Source organism: Arachis duranensis, chromosome 7, assembly GCF_000817695.3.
Source record: "Arachis duranensis cultivar V14167 chromosome 7, aradu.V14167.gnm2.J7QH, whole genome shotgun sequence".
Taxonomy (NCBI): Eukaryota; Viridiplantae; Streptophyta; class Magnoliopsida; order Fabales; family Fabaceae; genus Arachis; species Arachis duranensis.
In genome coordinates, this window is record NC_029778.3 from 10,478,339 (window position 1) to 10,501,043 (window position 22,705).

Sequence of the window (22,705 nt, forward strand, 5' to 3'; positions counted from 1 at the left end):
ACGGTCCAATTTCTGTACGTCTACAAATTGAACGGTTTGATTTGTGTACTTCTAGAAATCAGACGGTTCGATTTCTGTACCTTTAATAAATCGTACGGTCCGATTTCTACTTTTCTAATTAAATGATTCCACATTTAAGTATAATACTCCAACAATCTACATTTAAAAAAAACACCACTACCACTCCAATATTAAAAATAAAAAATTCGTTAATTTTTTCAAACGATCCATTTTTTAACTGGAATTGCATTTTCAAAGGACCCAAATTGTTTTAACTGGAATATATTTAAGAAAAAATGGGTCGTTCGAACAATTTTCAAAATAAAACTTTACTTATTTAAAAATCATAGTTGACTTATTTAGTTATTAAAACTAAAGTTTTTAACAAAGCTTCGATTATCTTTTTTTCTTTCATTTTAGTTATTTTTTTGAATTTTTTTAACCTTTCTTTTCATTTTTTATTTTTCTCTTTTTGTTTTAACAGGAACATATTTAAGAAAAAAATGGGTCGTTTGAAAAATTTGCAAAATGAAACTTTATTTGTTTAAAAATCATGGTTGACTTATTTGTAAACTCTTTTGGTTTCTCTTTTAAATTTTTTTAATCTTTTTTATTTTTTCTTAGTTAGACAAAATATAAAAAATTGGGTAATTTAAAAAAATTTGTAAAATAATATTTTTTTAAAAGTTTTTTATAATTTATAGAAATTTTTTTTTATTATGATTGGCTTATTTGGTTATCCCACTCAATTTTTTTTATAAAAAAGAGTGAATTTTAAAAAATAAAATTATTATATATTTTGTTTTAAAAATAATATTTATTTTTAATTTATTTATAAAAAATGACTAGCGTGAGACTAAGACTCTAAAAACCTACTTCAAATAAAAAAAAAAAGAAAACAATTCCAAAAAATTTTAGTTACTTTATCTATCCATTCTTTATTTTTTGTAAACCGAGCGACAAAAATTATATAGTCTAATTGATATGGATTTATTATTAAATATTTAATTATTTATTAATTTGTTGTATTGAGATTAATTAGCAAAATAATAATCTCTTACCACATGCATAAATAGTATAAAATAACCTGTCCTGGCTGCGTTAAAACTTCAAAAGATACTTCAAAAGATACAAAAGATATCTTTTTTTAGGACATTTGTCTTAACCAGCAGCTGTGAACACCAATTTATACTTATAGACTTTAATAGGTCTTCTACATCGATAAATTTGCCTAATTTAATACTTAGCAAATTAAAAATCGCCAACTTGTGTTTGTTCTTCATTCGTATCAGCAACAAGCTAAATTGATGAACAGCAACAACATCAAAAATTAAATCTATAGATGCATAAAATTAGAGTGGTTAGCGAGAATCGGTGAAGAAACTAAATATTTGGTTCAAGTAAACAACCAATAAATCTTCTTTTTGAATGCTCTCCTATTTTCGCCTCAGCCATGTGACAAGTTCACCTTATAAATCCGACAAATCAATCTAAACAACTAATATAAAATATTATTAAAATATAAAATATATATTAAAAATACATTAAATAATGCATATATCTATTTACTAATAATATATTAAAACAAAACTAAAAGTAATTTTTAAATATATTGTTAAATTTAACTTTCTACTATGATGCCACAGGTTAAATGACTAATTTATAGAATTTAAACACAATTTTTTATCTTTACATTATATTATATAGAATTTTTATTGTATTTTTATCTTCTTATAATAACTTATCTTTATATAATATTATAAAAAATTTTAACATTAACTTTTTATATTCTCTTACTTTTTATTTTTATGTAGGTTATAGTATTACTTTCAATATTAATTCTTTTTAGTAGGTATAGATTTGATTATAATCTAATTCTTTCTCTTCTTCTATTATACTCATCACTCATTCTTATATTTATTATATAAATTAACATTCACTTCACACGTTTCTTTTATCTTCTCTCACATAATTTCATACATAAATTTTTTTTTTCATTCTCCCTTTTCATTCTTACTAATTTTTTCCACAACTAAAATTTGGTTGATGATCATAATTTTTATTTTTATTTTTTTAATTTGCTAAACATATGTATTAAGTAATTGTGTGATTGTATTCATTCATTTTTGTTATTTTCTATTAGTAATTGTATTCAAAGTCATATAGTATTTTTATTGTCTATATATCACTTTTTTTTCCTATCAACAATTTATATTTTTTAATATCATTTAGTTGTAACAATATTATTAAAAATACATATTGTCATGATTCATGAAAAAAAAATTAGAAAATTGAATATCTTTTTTAATAATCAAAACATTAATAAAATTTACTATATAAATCAGCATTCACTTTACACATTTTCTTTATACATTTTCTTTATTTTCTCTAACATAATTTCATACCTCTTTTGCCCTCTTTTTTTTGTTAATTTTTTGCACAACTAGAATTTGGTTGATGACTATAATTTTTTTTTTAAATTTGATAGACATATGTATTAGATGATTGTGTGATTGTGTATTCATTAATTTTTCTATTTTTTGTGTAATTGTATTCATAAATTATATAATATCTTTGTCGTTTACATCACTTCTTTTTCTTTTTTTGAACAATTTAAAATTTTTAATAGCATTAGTTGTAATAATATTATTAAAAATACATGTTGTCATGATTCACGAAAAATAAAATATAAAAAATTGAATGTCGTTATTAATTATTAAAATATCAATAAAATTCATATTTATATTTTGTCTAATAGTTTTATTGTTGTACCATATTATTTAAATATAACCTAAAAAAATTAAAAAAAGTAACTATTTAAAAAACAAAAATAAAAAATAATTATATGTCTATTAGTAATATATAAAAACAGAGCTAAAGGTAACCTTTAAATGCATTGTTACCCTTCTAACTTTTTACCATGATGTCACATCAACTTAAGTGATTAATTCAAATAACTTGAGCACAATTTTCTATCTTTATATTATGCGATAGAATTTTAATTGTATTTTATTTTTTTATAATAACCTATCTTTATATAATAATATTATAGAATTATTTTTTTTTAATCTTAACTTTTCATATTCTCTTATACTTTTTTTTATGTAGGTTACAATATTACTTTAAATAAATGTTAATTATTTAATTCTTTTTAATAGATACAAATTTAATTAAAGTCTATTTCCTTCTCTTCTCCTTTCATACTCATCACTCATTCTTATATTTATTATATAAATCAATATTTATTTTACACATTTTCTTTATCTTTTCTCACATTATCTCTTATATCTTTTTCTTTCTCTTTCTCTCTCTATTTTTACCATTTTTTGCACAACTGAAAGTTGGTTGATGACCAAATTTTTATTTTTATTTTTTTAATTTTCTAAACGTATGTATTTGTTGGGAATAAGACACCGTTCCTCCTTGAGAAAATACCTTTGACAGAGAAATAAAATAGACACAATTACAACACAAGAATTTAACGTGGAAACTCCAATTACCGGAGAAAAAACCACGGCCATTGTCAAATGACAACCAGAGAATATCACTATGTGAAAATTGTTACAACACATAGACTTCTTTCTCTCTAACACCGACACCCCAGTACACCCACACTCTCTCAAAGCAAATATCTAACTACACATCACAACACTCTCTAATCAAAGAGTACAGAGAAAAAGAAAAATCAGATACAAGCTTAAAGTATTTCTGACTGGTGCAAAAACAAATGGAGAACTTAGCCTCATATTTATAGCCTAAGCCACCCACTCCATTTGCTATCCTAAGTAATGTGGGACTAATTCAACCAAATCCTAACAATCTCCACCTTGATTGAAATAGTCACACATCTTTAGCTTCCATTGTCAACACCGACAATTCTTTGCTGCCATTGTCTATACCGACAATTATAGTTCAGAGAACTATCATACTCCACCATGAAAGTATACTCACTTGGAATTAGACCACTCCAAGCATTTCGCCTTGGTACAGATCGAAACCTTACTGAAAATTCATGGTGCAACTTCCAAATTGGCTTTTCCTGGAAGTTCTTCAGCCATCGACCTAACTCCGCCACACACCTTGCATCTCAACGCCAACCAATGCCCGTGTGCAATTGTGGACCGATTGCCACAACTTATCCTTATCCATGGCAGTGCGGTAATACCATGAGGATACTTCTTGTCTTCTAGAGAACATCATCTTCTATCATAGAGAGAGCAACCAGAGATCTTCTCCTTCAACACCTTGTGCAAACCTGATTGTAACAACACATCCTTGACTTGTATTTGCCACAAGCCAAAATTGATTCTTCCATCAAATTTCTCTATTTCAAGCTTCACAGCACTTGAATATCCTGACATTGTTGCAACCGTATACTGGAATATTATAACTCAACTGTAGACCGTGCACTAGGAAGGTCCCCAGGAAAGAGAGGTGGGTCACAATGGACACACTTAAATACCAGGTCTTTCCTTAGTCAGAACCTTTCCAAACTGCACTCTCACAGTGTCACACTGCCTTCCAGCAACAACAACAGCAACCAAAGATCAACCTCAAGCCACAGGACAAAATTCTTTTCTAATGTGGAAGGTCAGACTAGGCTGCAACCACAGAGCATACTAAGAATAAATCCCACCGAACCGAAGCTCTGATACCACTTGTTGGGAATAAGACACCATTCCCCCTTGAGAAAATACCTTTGACAGAGAAATAAAATAGACACAATCACAACACAAGAATTTAACGCGGAAACTCCAATTACCGGAGAAAAAACCACGGCCGTTGTCAAATGACAACCAGAGAATATCACTATGTGAAAATTGTTACAACACATAGACTTCTTTCTCTCTAACACCGGCACCCCAGTACACCCACATTCTCTCAAAGTAAATATCTAACTACACCTCACAACACTCTCTAATCAAAGAGTATAGAGGAAAAGAAAAATCAGATACAAGCTTAAAGTGTTTCTGACTGGTGCAAAAACAAATGGAGAACTTAGCCTCATATTTATAGCCTAAGCCACCCACTCCATTTGCTATCCTAAGCAATGTGGGACTAATTCAACCAAATCCTAACAGTATTAGGGGATTGTATTCATTAATTTTTTTATTTTTTTGTGTAATTATATTCATAAGTTATATAGTGTCTTTGTCGCCTATATATCATTTTCTATTTTTTTAATAATTTATATTTTTAATATCATTTAGTTGTAATAATATTGTTAAAAATACATGTTGTCATGATACAAGAAAAATAAAATTAAAAAATTGAATGTCATTTTTAATTACCAAAAGATTAATAATATTTATACTTGTATTTTATCTATTAATTTTATCATTAGTCTGTAAAATTTTAAACTTTTTAATTAATTAAATTTAATTCATATTATTATTTAATTGAATTATAAAATAATAATTATGTATAATTATTATCTATATTAAAATAGTATATTTTTTATATTTGTTTTTTAATAATAATATTACCACATTATATATAAGTTGCTAAATCAAATAAATATATTATACAATATTTTTATAAATTAATTTTTAAATTTAATATTAATTTACATATCATCTAATATATTTCAATAGCTTAAAGAAATGCACATTAACTGGTATTGGAAAACTAAGACTTACAAGTTGATCGATCACTTGTGTGGTGAATGGAAAGAGATCGCACATTAACTGGTATTGCAAGATTAAGACATGGTTTTGTAAAAATTTTAGAAAAATATTTGTAGTTTTTAAAAATACAAGCACTTTATTTTGTTTTTGGTAAATTAAAAAGTCTAAATACTTATGTTTGCGACTTTTAAAAGTTAGGGGTGCTTTTAAAAACATCTAAAAAAATTTTTTAAAGTTGACTTGTACCTATTAAAATTAAAAAATCTAATATAACCTTATATAATAATAAATATTCAAAATTATCCTTATTAATTATTAACACCAAATTATTTTTTTTGCACATATTTTCCGTCATTATATTACCATTGAAATTTTTATATATTTTTAATTTCTCACCCTCATATATTTCTAATTTCTCGCCATTATATTGTCAATGGAGTTGAAAAAGTTAGAGATGAGTTTCTTGGAACTATGGAGATAGTTCGAAATAATATAGCATCAAGTTGTTTGGTGAAAAAAATTAGGTTATAGTGATTTAGGTAGTTTAGTATTTTTAGTGATGATGTTTAGGATAAATAAATTTTTATGATACTTATATAAAGTTTAAAATTATGTCTATGTTTATTAAGAATTTTTTAGTTTAAAATTATTTTATTTTAAAATATTATATGAAATTTTAAAGAATTTGAAAAAAAATTATTTTTCATTATAAATATGTTTATTATAACTTTTTTTTAATTTTTAAAAGTTATTTTACCTGTTAAGAGAATAATTAGAATCGAATTAGATTAATTAGTATCATTTGTATTTATATAGCATATCTGTATATTAATTGTAGGATTCTATACTTTTATTACTTCGATTCTACTAGCAGCTATATATACCCCTTGTACATTGCACTTTTTCTCATACTGAATAATACATAAAACACTTTTCTTTAGATTGCTCTCTTGTTTCTAACATGGTATCAAGAGCTTATGTTGTTTTTTTTTCAGAAACAATTGGTTTCTAGTTCCTTTATCTTGTTTCACCAGCAGTACTTTGTCCTCACTTTACGACTTCTTCCCAATGCCTTGGTTTGTCACTGTCACCACCCTTGCCTTCTCCTTATTGCAAGCTTTCCAACATAGCCTGTTGTTGTCGGACGCTCCCTCACGCGCCGCCAAAAGACTGGTCACCGCTTCAATGAATTTTCGTTCATAAGTTATAGTTTCTTTTCCTTCTCCCAACAGCTTCTTTAGTCTTCATTTTGCTCGCCTTCCCGACCTTTTTATTTGTCCCAGACCATCTCATTGTCTTTGTCTCATCCTCACGAGTACAAAGAGCTCTGCCACGTCATTTGAAACTTTCGCACGCGCTTCCACGCTCCGCCAAAACACTGCTGGCCGCATCCATCGTTTCTCTTTCCAGAAGCTTCAGTAGCCATTGGATCTTTGCACAGATCGCATGCTCCACAAGCCTCCACATGTCATGCTGCAGCCCTCCCCAGCAACCCGCCCGCGTGCGACCCGCTCCAACCCGCAACTCCGACCCGGGTTCCAGCTCGGCGCTAGCGTGTCTCCTTCCTCCAGTCAAATGCCGCCATGTGTCATCCTTTTGCTGATATGGCGCTGACATGTTGCTGACGTGGTAGACAAGTGGTACCTTCCCTAAGATTTTTTGGTGAGTTCTTTCCAATTTTGCCCTCCGTTTTCTCGTTTTTGCCTCCGAATTTACAGTTTTTCTCTCCTTTTCTTGATCTTTGTATCTGCTATTATGGAAACATCAAATGTTTATGCTGCCACAGATAGAAAAGGTAAATTTTGTCGTAACTGTCATTGTTCTAGGCACCTCTTCTTAGATTGTCCTTTTGTTGAATTTTGCACATACCAACAGAGAGGTCACATTAGCTATAATATTCCACAACTGTTCTACTGTTATTGCAAGTTCTCGGGACATTTGATTACTACATGTCCTACTCGTCCAGCATGTCATGATCATCACAAGTATCCTTCTCATCCCAAAAATGGGTCTGCTTTTGCTGTTGCTACTACTGAATCTCCCACCTCTGCTCCTCTCAATCCGCCTCCTATATCTCCATCCGATATTGCATCTCTTCTTAAGCATCTTCTTTCCCATCCTAGTAATACTCCTGCTGCTTTTTCGACTCCTCGAGGTAATTCTAAATGGTATTTTGATTCCGGTTGCTTTAATCATATGTCTCCTTTGCATCATCTTTTTTCGTCTTTGGCTACCACTACAAATGCACCTTCTGTCAATACTCCTAATGGTTTCCTCTTTCACGTGGCACACAATGGTTCTATTTCCCAGCCAACTTTTACTCTTCTTGATACTTATTATATTCCCAAATTGAACTTCAATCTTATTTCTGTTGGTCAACTTGTTGATCTCGATTTTGATGTCACTTTTTCCATTTCTAGTTGTCGTGTACAGGATCATTGGACGGGACAAATCATCGGGACTGGACGTAAGGTCGGAAGGTTGTTTGAACTCGAGAATCTTCATATTCCTCTTGTGCCAAATCTCTGTGCTGCTTTTTCTTCTTCTACTCTTCACTTATGGCATCAACGTCTTGCCCACACCTCCTTGGGAACGATGCGTCCTCTTGTGTCTCAGTGTGTTTGGGTCAAGTTAATCATGAGTTTTTTATTGCATTCCTTGTCAAACTGCTAAACAACCCGCTTTATCTTTTTACAATAATTCCTCTGTTGCTTGCTATCCTTTTGATCTTATCCACTCTGATGTTTGGGATCCTGCTCCCATCGCTTCTATGGGAGGAGCTCGATACTTTGTCATTTTCATTGATGATTATTCATGCTTTACTTGGGTTTATTTGGTGACCAATCGTCATGAGTTACCTCAGATTTATATTAACTTTGCCACTATGATTAAAACTCAATTTTCCAAGGTCGTTAAGATTTTTCACCGCGATAATGCTATGGAATACCATGATTCCAAACTCTTAACCTTTCTTGTTGAATAGGGTACCTTGTTTGAGTTTTATTGCCCTGGTTCGTCTCAACAAAATGGCCGAGCTGAATGCAAACACCGTCACATTCTTGACTCTGTTCGTGCAATACTTCTTTCTTCTTCGTGTCCTGAGTGTACTTAGGGTGAAGCTGTTTTACTGTTGTTCATGTTATTAATAGACTCCCTTCTTCTGTTCTTGGTAATGTTACTCCTTTTGAGCGTCTTTGTCATACCTTCCCAGATTATAGTTCTCTTTAAGTTTTCGGTTGTGTCTGTTTTGTTCTTCTTCAACCTCATGAACATAGTAAACTTGAACCTCGGGCTCGTATGTGTTTTTTCCTTGGTTATGGTAGTGATCACAAGGGTTATCATTGTTGGGATCCTCTCTCCAAACGTATTTGTATATCTTGTCATGTTGTTTTCTGAGAGCGTCACATGTTTTCTCGATTCTCCTTCTTTGAGTCCATTCCTCCTACTCAGTCACCTTTTTTTACTAATCCCAATGTTGATCTTTTTCCTAGTCATGATTCTATAGGTTATATCTCAAGTCACCCTCCACAGCCTCTTGTTCTTCCACCCTCTCCATCTCCCAATTATTCCGGACCGGACAACGCTCCTGCTCCTACCATCATACCTCCTCCTTCTATTCATTCTTCTAGGGTAAGAAATCCACCTCCTTATATTCTTGATTATCATTGTTTTTCTACTATTCTTCATCAACATGAACCTAAGTCATTCAGAGAAACCTCCATAAATCCAAACTGGCAACAAGCAAAGCAGGAAGAAATACAGGCACTTGAAAAAACCCATAAAAGTAAAGGTTAGGGATTTGGTTGATCCTCCTTTTAATCAGGAAGTTGTGGGAAGCAAATGGGTATACAAGATCAAGACTCGCTCTGATGGTTCTATTGACCGTTATAAGACACGATTGGTTGTTCAGGGTTGTACGCAAGAGTATGGTATTGACTATGAAGAGACTTTTGCTCCTATTGCTCATCTCACATTTGTTCGAGCTCTTCTTGCCATTGCTGCGGTCAAAAAATGGCCTCTCAGTCAGATGGATGTGAAGAATGCATTTCTTAATGGAGACTTGAAACAGAAGGTTTATATGAAACCCCCTCTTGGTTATCCTTGTCCTTCTAGCAAAGTTTGTCTCCTTCGCAAGACACTCTATGGACTTAAGCAAGCTCCTCGTGAATGATTTGAGGAGTTTAGCACTACCATATGCAGTATTGGTTTCACTTGCAGCCCTCATGAGAATGCTCTCTTCATTCGTAAAAGTGAACGTAGAGTTGTTGTTCTACTTCTTTATGTTGATGACATGATCATTACTGGAGATGATGTTGATGGTATCTCTGATCTCAAGGCGTCCCTTCAACATACTTTTGAGATGAAAGATCTTGGTTCTCTCAGCTATTTTCTTGGTCTAGAAGTCATATCAACCGATGATGCCATGTATCTCTCTCAAGCTAAATATGCTTTAGATCTTCTTGCTCGAGCCGGAATTACAGATAGTCACACTGAGTTTACTCCCCTTGAGCCTAATGTTCGATTTACTCCTATGGATGGCACTATTTTGGATAATCTTACTCTTTATCGACAGTTAGTTGGAGGACTCGCCTACTTAACTGTCACCCGACCAGACATCGCCTATCCGATTCATGTTTTTAGCTAGTTCTTGCTCCTCATACTATTCACTATGCGGCAGTTCTTCGCATTTTTTGCTACATCAAAGAAACCCTATTCCATGGTCTTTATTTTTCTGCTCATTCATCTTTATCCCTTCAGGCGCACTCAAATGCTAATTGGGCTGGTGATCCCACTGATCATCGTTTCATTACTGGTTATTGTTTGTTTCTTGGTGACTCTCTCATTTCCTGGCGAGGTAAGAAGCAAACATTCACTGCTCAATCAAGCACAGAAGTTGAATATTGTGCTCTCGCTGATACCACTACTGAAGTTATCTCGATTCGTTGGCTTCTCGAAGACTTGGGTGCTCCTCAGTAATCCCCAATTGATGTTTATTGTGACAACCGCAATGCTATTCAGATTGCCTATAATGATGTGTTTCATGAACGCACCAAATACATTGAGAATGATTGTCACTTTGGTCGGCAACGTATCCTTATTGGTGTTGTTCGTCTCATCACTGTTGGAACACTGGATCAGACTGTTAATATCTTCACGAAGGCTCATCATCTGACTCGTTTCCGGACTCTGTTATCCAAACTCAAGATGGTATCCTTAGCTCCCACTTGAGTTTGAGGGGGGATGTTAAGAGAATAATTAGAATCGAATTAGATCAATTAGTGTTATTTGTATTTATATAGCGTATCTATATATTAATTGTAGGATTATATATTTTTATTACTTCAATTTTACTAGCAGCTATATATACCCCTTGTACATTGTACTTTTTCTCAAACTGAATAATATACAAAACACTTTTTTTTAGACTCTCTTGTTTCTAACATACTAAATCCAATTGTGGTACTTATGTTTATTAAAAGTTATTTTTAATTTGATTTTACCAAACGTAAATGTTGCAATTTTTAAAAAATTGTCTTTTAAAAGACAACTTTCATAAGCTATTTTCGAAAAAGTAAAAATTTTACCAAACCACACCTAAATCTTACAAGTAGACGTGGGTGAACTCCACGAAGAACAATGCTACATGAACGATCATTTTTGGTCGAGACTTAGCTAATATTTTAAGCACTAAGTTAAATTTTAAATTCTATTAATATAAAAATAAAGTATCAACCTAAAATATTAGTAATATTAATAAAAAAAATAATCCTTTAACATATTTTTAATTTTGTATGTTAACTTATTACTCATATTTTGTGGATCAATTGTATTAAAAAACTAATACTATAGCAATCAATTTTAATTAATTCGTTAAAAATAAAATACTTAAATAACTTTTGGATGTTTTTTATAAGAAAAAAAATTCTAAACGGTCCTTAACAATTATCTCGAAAGACAATGAGACTCTTAACAAAAAATAATTCAACCCAGCCCCTAACTTTTACTTTTATGGGACTAATTAGCTCCTGTGCCAAAAAAAGATCAATGTTATTTTTTTTCTTTACACAAAAACTAATCAATCCAAAAAAAAAAAAAGATCAGAAGTCGGGTTAAATGTTTTTTAAGAGACCTTGTAATCCTTTTGAGGTAATTGTCAAGAATCGGGTAGAGTATTCACTCTTTTTATAATATACTTACAAATGTTTTAAAATTAGCTATTTCAAAAAATTTTTATGTAAATTAGAAAAAAAATTACACTTCTTATATTTCTTCGGTACATGCCTCCACCAATTTGTTCGCTTTTAAGACTTTCATATTTATATAATAATGTGTTACGGCCCAGTTCGAACGACACGCTGGCTGACCTGATCCACAGGTTACTCGACCCGAGCGGTCCAACAGACGGGCATGAGATGTCCGGAAACCGACCTGAACACGCGTCCCCCTACAGCTCAATGCTACACTTGTATTGGGAAAACTTCGAGGAAGGTAGGTCTGTTTTCGCGGAACCCACTCCTGGCAGCGTATATATGGGGAGAGTCCTACCCCTCCCCCAAGGTACGTCTTCAATATCATTTTATCACTTTTTTATCTGTACACTTGACTGATTTGAGTGTCGGAGTGTCTTTGTAGGTGACACCCCCCACACCTCAAAGAGCTCGAGAAGTCGACCGCCACAACCAACCAACTCCCCGAACCGTCACCAGGCGAGAGCCCCCTTCATCCGAGAGGCATCATCGATCCATCAGGTACCCGACCAACCAAACATAATGAAAGTTCAATATTTTAAAAAGTGCTATTTTTTTATTTTATTTATGAATTTATTATTTGGTTATAATTATTTTCTTTTGCAAAGAATTTATTATGTTAATAATTTTAATTTAACGAGACCAAAGTAAAATACAACCACGAATAGAGGAATAATTGAATTAACAATGTAAAATCAATGATGCTCGTAAATCAAATCTTCTTCGTTCAATTTACTATGAAGAAACTAAATCAAACCTCCTTCGTTCGATTTAGTAGTGAAAATAACATACAATATAATTCGAGTTTTATAAATTTGATTTATTACAAAAACATGTAATTTAAATTTGTTAAATTTGATTTATATAGATATATATTACCTAGATTATTTTTTTATCAATAATAGATTTATTATTGTAATTTTTTTAGTGAAAATACATAAAGAGTACATAGTATATAAGGTGTAATAAATCAACAAATATTTTTCAAGAGAATTTTTTATTCTCTTCAACAATGAAAAAACTTATTTTTCTCCCTCTCTTAATCCATACTGGTTCATCAAACCATCAACATCACAGATTGAACAGCTTGGGGCATGAGATTTTTCTCATAGTGCGATGAGCGTGGAGAGCAACCAAGTTGTGAATAAAATTGAAAAAGTTGTGAACTGAGATCCAATCTAATTTTGCCATTTTCTTTCTTTCCCGATTTTTTCTTTTAACATTTTCTTTTTCCTATTCTTACCTCTTCCTTCAAACTCATCTAATAGAGTTTGATGAGAGACTATTTCGTAAGATTCTTTCTTGGTGAACATAACTGTTCTGATCAACGAGTTGGAATGAAGAAGATCTGAATCCTTCTTATTACTCTGTAATTCATTGATTTCTCAAAATGATAGACATGGTAAATACACCCTCGAATAATGGTTTTCAATATCAATCAAACTCCTATTTTCTCTATCCTACAGAAAATCTAGGTAGTAGAGATCATGGAGCTACATTGGCATGCTCTCATTGTAACAAGCAAGGTCACACACAAAAGATGTGTGCTACAAGAAGCATGGGAACTCCTCCCATTTCTAACACCACTATCAACTACGTGATCACTAAAGGACATGATGCTATATTCAGTGACAAACAATCCCAGCTCATTGTCTCCAAGAGAACACTGGAATATCAAGATCTGAATTCACTTTAGAATAAAGATTTGTCTTGTTAGAGTTGATCAAAGACAAGAGTGTGTAGTAACAACCTCATAATGCAAACCAAATTTTGACTAATTCGATTCAGACCTCCACTCCAGGTAAAATCATTGCATTATATTTTAATGCGAGAATTATGATTATTATCACTCCAAAATCTGCACTATGGGTCATTGACTTCGATGCAACAGATCATGTGACTTTTGACTTAAAAAAGATTTTGCAAGCTTTCAAAATATTGCTCCAATCAATGTGATATTGCCAAATGTGACCAAAACTATTAGCACCATCATTGGCACAATCACATTCTCTAAATTTTTTTTTCTCATAAATGTTTTATATATTTCTTCTTTTGATTTTAAACTGATCTCTGTGTCAAAATTAACCTCAAATTTACATTGTTAATTGTTAATCAATGATAAATATTGTGAGATACAAGATTGATCCACATCAAAGATGATTGGCATTGCTGATTGTATAGAAGGGTTATATACAATGAGTAGAGAACCAGAGTTCTCTCACTTTCCTGCTCTTCCAACAAAGCAAGCTTCATTGGCGGCAACTACAATTACTACTCATCCCACAACACCTTCACACACTGAGCACAACAATATTGGCATCTTAGATTAGGACACATACCCATGCATAAATTGATTTTACTGAAGAAGTATTATCCTTTTATAGATTGTATTGCTTCAAAACTTCCTTGTGACTCATGTTATTTTGCAAAACAAAAGAAATTATCTTTTGATCTTAGCACAATTGAAATAAAAGATTGTTTTGACTTAGTTCATATGGATATCTGAGGTCCTATTTCTATCCCTTACAATGAAGAACATAGGTATTTTTTTTACTGTAGTGGATGGCAAGAGCAGATTTACTTAGATTTTTTTTATGAAAACCAAATCTGAAGCATCACAATTGGTTATTAATTTTGTGAATTTTGTCAAAGTACAATTTGAAAAACAATTTAAGTGTATAAGGACTGATAATGGGACAGAATTTACTCTAAAATCCTTTTTTTGCATCAACTGAATTTTTACACTAAACTTCTTCTGTAGAAATACCAGAGCAAAATGGGATTGTAGAGAGAAAACACCAGCACATTTTAGGTGTTGCTAGAGCACTACTACTTCAATAAGGAATTTCACATTGTTTTTGGCAATACGCAGTTGCTCACGCCATTCACCTAATTAATATGCTGTCCAGCGCTAAATTGGATAATGTTAGTCCTTACAAGCTTTTGTATGGTAACATACTGGACCTTTCATATTTAAGAGTATTTGGTTCTCTTGCATATGCCTCTACATTAACAAATTCAAGAACAAAATTAGAACCAAGAGCCAGAAAAATAGCTTTTCTCGGTTTTAAATTAGGAACAAAGGGTTTTCGACTTATTGATTTAAAATCAAAGAAAATTTTCATATCCAGAAATGTAACTTTTTATGAAACTTATTTTCCATTTTTACATTCCGCTAGCACTGACATTTCTGCGGTACCCACTCGTACTCCACAATGCATTGATCTTCTTCAATATGATACACCATCCATACATCATTCGCAATCACCCACACATACCACACTCACAGATTGAAATGAACATTTCTCAAACTCAATGCACTCACCAATTTCCTCACACACCATTGCACCCATTACCACACCACACACTAACAATGCACCTGCATCACAACACTTTGACATTACATATGACTGCATCACTAGAAAATCTGAAAGAGTCAAAAAAGGCAATACAAGATAAATTAACAGCTCTAATCAGAATAGAACTTGGTGTCTAACTGAACCCCCAAAAGGCAAGAAGGTTGTGGATTGTAAATGGGTTTTTCGGATAAAATTCAATCCCGATGGCACTATAGAGAGGCACAAAGCGAGGCTAGTTGCAAAAGGATTAACTCAAGTGCAAAGAGTATATTATGGTGATACTTTTAGTCCAGTTGTCAAAATGACTATCTTACGAGTAACGTTGGCATTAGCAGCGGTAACGAAATCGCATTTGAAACAGCTGGACATCAATACTGTCTTCCTTCACGGAGATTTAGACAAGAAAGTTTATATGAAGATACCACCCAGTTTGGATGTGTCACAACCAGGTTTGGCTTGTAAATTGCAAAAGTTTCTATATGGGCTTAAGCAAGCAAGTAGGCAACGGAACAGTAAGCTCACTCAGACTCTTGTGGATGCTGGTTATAGCAGTTTTTTTATGATCATTCACTCTTCATCAAGAAACAATCTGAAAGCTTCACTGCAATTCTAGTATATGTTGATGACTTAGTTTTAACTGGGAATGACATTGGCGAAATCAATTCCATCAAGCAAAATTTGGATGACAAATTCAAAATAAAGGATCTTGGTGATCTCAAATATTTCTTGGGAATGGAAGTAGCACGTTCTAACTCTGGAATTCATATTTATCAGTGAAAGTACACCATGGACCTTCTCAGGAATTTTGGTTATCTAGATTGCAAGCTTCTCTCTACCCCATTTGATTATAGTCATCAGAAACTCTCAAAGGCATCAGGTACCATTTTAACAGACAACACTGTTTACAGACAGCTCATTGGCCGACTGCTTTACCTCACAAATACTAGACCCAATATCTCTTATGCTGTGGGATGTTTGAGCCAATTTTTGGACTGTGCAACCACTTCTCACCTACAGGCTGCTTTTTGTGTACTCTGGTATTTAAAAGGATGACCTGCAATTGGTCTGTTCTTCCCACCTACTTCTAATCTGCATCTCACTGGATTTGCCGACGCTGACTGGGCTACTTGTGCCGGTACTCGTCGCTCCATTTTTTATTATTGCTTCATGCTTGGGAACTCTCTCGTTAGCTGGAAGAGTAAAAAGCAAACTTCAGTTGTCAAGTCCTCTGCAGATGCTGAATATAGGTCTCTTGCGGTTGCCACTTGTGAAGCTAGTTGGTTATCTTTCTTAATGGATTTCATTGGTTTGTCGTTTCAAAATTTTATCACTCTATTCTGTGACAACCAGTCAGCCATTCACATTGTCAATAATCCATCTTTCAGGAAAGAACCAAACACATTGAAGTGGACTGCCACATTGTTCGTGAAAAGTATTTGTCTGGTCTCATTCATCTTTTGCCAGTTCGTTCCAAAGATCAACTTATTAATTTTCTTACCAAAGCTCTGCTACCGGGTTCTTTTCTTGCTAATGCTTCTGAAGGTTGTAGAAGGCTTAGAGAAGGGGGTTGAATCTATGGCCTCCTTTTAACTTTAATAAATTAACCCTTTAAAATAAACTTTCGATCTGAATCTATTTGAACTCAGCAGCGGAAAATTTATGAGACAATTTCATTTTGTCTTATGAATATCAGAAAATAGAACAGAGCAGGGAAGAGAGAAGCTGACACCAACATGTATCCTGGTTTGGTTGCCTTGTGCAATGCAACCTACATCCAGTATCTATCACAACAGTGGTGGAATTTCCACTATAGTTAAAGTATTACATACACCAATTCCACAGGATTGGCACAATTCTTTCACACTCAAGTTCTAACCTAATTTGACTTGGTTATGCTAATATCTAACTCTTCACTCTTAGTGCTAACCCAACTAAGAAAGGGGTACCTCACTGGTACAAGATACAAGACACAATCAATCTAAAAAAATCTGAAATCACTCTAGGCTTTTCACTCAAGTGTATCACTCTGCCTCTTTCCACTCTTAGGCTTTTACTTGAACTCTCTCATTCTGTCTTTTACCTCAAGAAATTATAGAAAGATAAACATTAAAAAAAATTACAATTTGTAAAACATGAAGGAGATTAATGCTTCAATAGCCTATTTGCTATGTGATAAACCAGATTCGCTTACCTCTAATTTAGTTCCCCAATCTGGCGGAATGCTCCTTTGACTAGGAAGCACTGTCCAAGTTGATGAACTTCTTCAGAGAACTCTTCTCAGAACATAAACCTCAAAAACACTGGTTATCTCTCCTTTTTTCTGAAGGATGAAAATCTTCTTTTGTATCTCCTTGCAGGATGTTGAGTTGCTCTCTCTCCTAGGTCAACCCTCGAGCTGTGTGCTTCACCAACTCACTTTTTCTCTTTCTTCCATTTATCCTCAAATTAGGAACTTTGGTTTTGACCTTCTTTCTTGATCGAAAGCCTCAAGACAGACAATAAAAATATTTTCAATGGTAAACCCATATTTGAGCCATTGAAATACTACTTGGTCCCCAAGACACAAATTTGACCATAGATTTGCAGCAGAGCTTAACTGAGATTACTTTCTTTGTTTATCCCAATTTAGCGTGACAGAGAGTTGTGGAAGAGGATAAGAAAGCAATATGCATGCAAGAGGAAATAAGTTATCTTTGACCTCTGCCTTAGCCTAAGATGGGTTGATCTTGGTGATTAGACCTCAACCTTTTGCTTAACATTTCTCTTTCTTTTTTTCTTTGATGAAAAAACTTAGAAACTAAGATTTCTCTTACTTCTCTAAACTTTGACCGAAGAAGAAAAACTGAATGTTGTTTTATTGGAAGCAAATTGGAGGGATTGGCTTGAGAGATGAAATCGGGCTTGGGTTGGTTATAATTCATGCAGCCCGTTTGATTTCTTTGGCCTATCTGATTTCATTGCTTTGATTCCTTTGGATTGTTATTGTTTTGTAGCCCACCAGCCTTGGTTTTATTTCTCCATCCAATTGGGCTTTTACTTCAATGAATTTTGGCCTGCAACATTTAATCAGAAATAATTAACACTAATTGGTTAATTTGCCCAATAAAAATAATATTTGGCATCATTAATTAATTTAGTTAATTTCTTAACTTAATAATTTTTTCCTTGATGACAAACATAATTAAACATTAACCAAAAGGAATTAAATTTGAATAGAGTTAAGAAACTTCCCTTTGATTTTTGTTATTGGCTTTAGTGTTGCTCCCCCTGTCTTTTTCAAGGGTTTCTCCCCCTAGATTTATGCTCTTCTTTTCGTTCCTGTTTACATTATACTTATAGAGAGCACAATAAAGAGCTACACATAATTCAGCTTGATTAAGGGAGTTTATACAACCAGCAACACAAATCCAACCCAATACTGAACATATCATGTCAGCACTTTTAACAAATATCCATTCCAGAAACTGATCATGCTTTAACCAAAATAGAGAATCAAGACTGACATGGCATGACAAAATAGCAAAACTTGTATGGTAAATTCAAATTAATCCACAAAAAATGACCACAACAACATCAATCAATATGCACAATAAAATTCAGCAGTAGTCATAATTCACAAAAATTTAGTAGCAGCAATCAAATTCACCCTAAAAATTCACATATTCATACTACTCATGCTATTACTCCCACTTTTGTCATCAAGGGTGGAAAATAGGCAAGATTAAGTAAAAACTACACTTTAAAACCTGCAAAAAAGTGTTAGTGCAAAGTCCAGAACCAGTAGGTAATTAATTAAATACAACAGTATTTAAGAGTATTACAGTCATCCAAAATAAGAAATAGAGTAGTTCAAAAATAAAAGACATTAGTTTTCATGAGACAAAAGTGAGCAGATAGCAGCAGTAACATGAGACAAATCTAGGCATCTGAACCATTTTCCTTAGAATCAGCTTCCTCTTCAGCATCAGTTGCAACATCTCCATCTTGTTGGATATTACCAATGAATTTGAGAAAAATAGCCACTCGATCTCTTGATTTTCGGAGGAAGTTCTCATGCTTGCTTGCTAGCTTCCTTTATTCCTTACTCATGGCAATCATATGATTTGATTGGAAGATAAATTCTTGAACCACATTTTTAACAACATTGAACAAAGCAAATTTTTGTCCAGTGGAAATGGAGGTGCCCTCGGTGAAAGGAGGAGGAGAATCCTCAGGAATGAACTCATCATCTTCATCATCTAGAACTACCCGTTCAGATCGAGTAAGTCCCTTATGCTGTTTCACTGAACCACCTCCTTTTAGATAAGAGTGTCTATTCTCATATGACTCATTAGAAAAATCAACACCAAAATGTTCAAAAATACAAGTTAAGAACATGCCATAAAGGAGAGCTTTATCTTTCTCACTTGTAACAGAATCAAACATGTATCTTACCATCAAATAAGCAAAAGAGATTTCTATTTTAGTGAGAAGGGCATACAAAACAAGAGTGTCAGTGTATGAGACCCTTTGATATGAACCACTCTGAGGAAGGATGATATGATTTACTATTCGGTGCAACTGAGCACGTTCATAACCCAGGGCGTTATGAGTAGGGGTGATGCCATCAATCAAAGAAACATGTTCACAAATATGAGCTAGAGCATCATTGAAAGAGATACCAACTCCTTCATCCCACTTACCCGAAGTATATACACAAGCCCCAAGATCAGTGTATTTCAATGAACCAATGATTGTTTCATCGTTTAACACAATGTCTCAGCCCTTAACATAAAAATGAATACTGCCCTCATGATAAGTCATATTAGTATAAAACTCTTTGGCCAAAAGTGGCTATACTGATTTTTTGATGTTAAAAATGTGATTCCAGTCCAGAAATTCCAAATTTTCAACAAAAGAAAAATCTTTCTTTTTTAGATTTGGTAAATCAGCAACAAAAAAGGGACACAAAGTACGGTACTTGATAACCCCTTCATAAAAATCATTATTCATGGTAGACTTAAATCTGCAAGGGTTATAGTTTGAGTGGGAAGTTAAGAAATGAGATTTGTGATCAAAAGGGCCAATGCCTGGTTCTCTAACAGATTTAAGAGGGATACGAGGTTTACCTCTCTGAGAACGAGTAGGAACCGACCTTGTCTTAGGTTGAGTTGGCTCAGAGGTAGGTTCGGCAGCAGCTGGCTGTTTCCCTTTTGAGGAGCTTGGCTTCGAAGAACTAGGTTTTGAAGGAGGTTCTTTTGGTGGTGGCGTCTTCTTGGCTGAGGGTTCCACCTTGAAGGGTTCTTAGTGCATATTAAGGAGAAGCTACCAGAAAAACCTCTTCCATGGTAGTGGCAATATTAAGTCTCTGTGCAATTCACTGAGAACAATTTCAGCAGCTTGATCAGCATCATTTGGATTTTCAATAGCCACCGCCTTAAGTGTTCTGGTATGAACAAAAATTCTTTAAAATGATGGATCAGAGTGTTCATTTTAGAATCTTGAAAGAGAAATACTTACATGTTGGTCGCATGCACAGATTAATGCACACAAAAATACCTAAGAATTTGGCAATTATAGGCTAAAAGAACTCTTTCAAGTTTGTTTTCATGTAAATGGAAACAACCAATATTAGTTTCTGAAAATTTGGAAGGAACCAATCACAGTGTTAAACAACTAATATAAGAAATTGTTCAAGTGAAATTAGTAGTCTTTTGTAAGGATTTTGAGGTGAAAATCTCAACATATAAAGCTACTCATTTATCTAAAAACATGCAGTTACTGTCTGTTTAACATGCATATAGAATGTCCATCACTTAATAATATTTCTTTTTTTTAATTAGTTAATTATTTAATTATTTGAATATAAATTCAATCCACAATTGAAAATTTGCAGCTAGAATCCAGTATAAATAACACCAGATCACAGAGTAGCAATTATTATACTTAAAATCCAACAATAGATTATCATAATTCAATTATATTTTTAAATTTTAAAGGTAAAGAGCAATACTTGGGGGAATATATCTTGCAAGCAAGCTCCTATACACCGAATTGAAACCTATTATCAACGAAAATTATCTATAAAGTTTATTTTCAAAAAAAAAAGTGGGTTAAATATAACGAAGAGGAGAATCATTTTAATAAGTGGTCAAAACCCTAATGATTGCAAGATTATAGTACACAATTTATTCAAATCATCAATGTGCAAAATTCACTCATAAATCCTAAAAACATCTCTTCTTCGCAAAAAACGACCATGCAGATAAAAAATGCAGAACACAGAATAAAAAGAGCATATTTTTCGTTCCCATAAATTGAGAAGTTCTTTTATCTTTTAATTGAAAATCTTAAAAGTTCTTTTCCTCCATCAATAAGTAGGACACAACTATAACCTGTTAACCACAATTATTAGGAAGCTAAGGTAACATAACCATATGATGCTAGATCTACAGTTTATAATTTAACCAACCAATAAAGCAAACAAACAACATAACCATATGCAACAGACTCAGCAAAAAAAAAAAAAACAACAATTAACTTAAAACGAAAAGATAAAATGAAGCAAATCAGCTTAAACAAATCAAAATAAAATTTTAGGTGAATTTTAAAACAGTGCATTATATCCCATCAGCATAAGAAATAAGAAAAAGATATAGATGTACTTCTCTAATGACTTGTCTCTGCTTTGATCTGACCTAAACCCAAAAACACACACAAAACAAACTAAAAGAAGGGAAACAAATATTTTGAAATAAAAACAGAAGAAGATTAGAAAAAAACACATTAATTTTTTATTTTGAAATAAAAAAATAGCTTACCTTTACCTCACAGCCGATAACTTCTTCAACGGCTCCTCAAGCTCGTGCTCTTTCCTCCCTCGGCGACAATGATGCGGCTCGTGGCTCCATGGACGGCGATGACAAAGTGCGAGCTCTCTCTCTTTCTGACGCATCTCTCTTCTGCGAACTTTCTCTCTCTCGCGCCGTTGGTTTGGTGGCGACGGCGGTTGCGAGGACCACTAGCGCCAGCACGTCCTTCCTCTCTTGTCTTTTCTGGCTTCCGTTCTCTCTTCTTTCTTCTGCTGTGTGTTTGTATTTGCTTGTGCATGTATTGCATTTTGGAAGGGAAAGGGGGTTGGTGAGTGGCGATGAGTGCGAGTAGGAGTTAGGGTAAAATTAAAATTTCTAATTTGGAAATTTAGGGTTGAAATTGGAGTTTGATAATTTTAATAAAATTAGGATATATTGTTTTAATTTGAAATATATTTTAATTCCTTAAAATTAATATTATTTAATATCAATTTGCTATTTAACTTTTAATCAAGTATCCTAATTTAAAATGTAAGATAATATAATTAATTTTCTTCATTCATAAAACTTAAAACATTAAATTTTAAAATCTCAATTATTTAAACTAAATCATATAAAATTTTCATTCTTTTATAACTACTAAGCTTTATAATTTATATATAGAAAAATATCAATAATTA

The 22,705-nt window shown here is 32.9% G+C and overlaps 1 protein-coding gene and 1 pseudogene across 8 annotated transcripts in view; both read right to left on the reverse strand.

Moving 5' to 3' along the window:
• Positions 1 to 22,705, reverse strand: part of LOC107457654 (probable LRR receptor-like serine/threonine-protein kinase At3g47570) — a 79,036-nt pseudogene that overhangs the window by 3,652 nt on the left and 52,679 nt on the right.
• LOC127740657 (uncharacterized) overlaps positions 20,508 to 22,705 on the reverse strand; it is a 31,225-nt gene continuing 29,027 nt past the window's right edge. For 3 of the 8 annotated variants that reach the window (XR_008001400.1, XR_008001397.1, XR_008001398.1), the window contains one exon: positions 20,529 to 20,659. Coding sequence is in view for 1 of the 8 variants with exons in the window: in XM_052251958.1 (XP_052107918.1) it covers positions 20,539 to 20,659 (121 nt within the window). In the remaining 7 variants the exon portion in view is untranslated. Of the gene's footprint in view, positions 20,660 to 22,705 lie in introns of all 8 variants that reach the window. The other 5 variants (XR_008001404.1, XR_008001399.1, XM_052251958.1 and 2 more) reach the window with 4 other exon arrangements.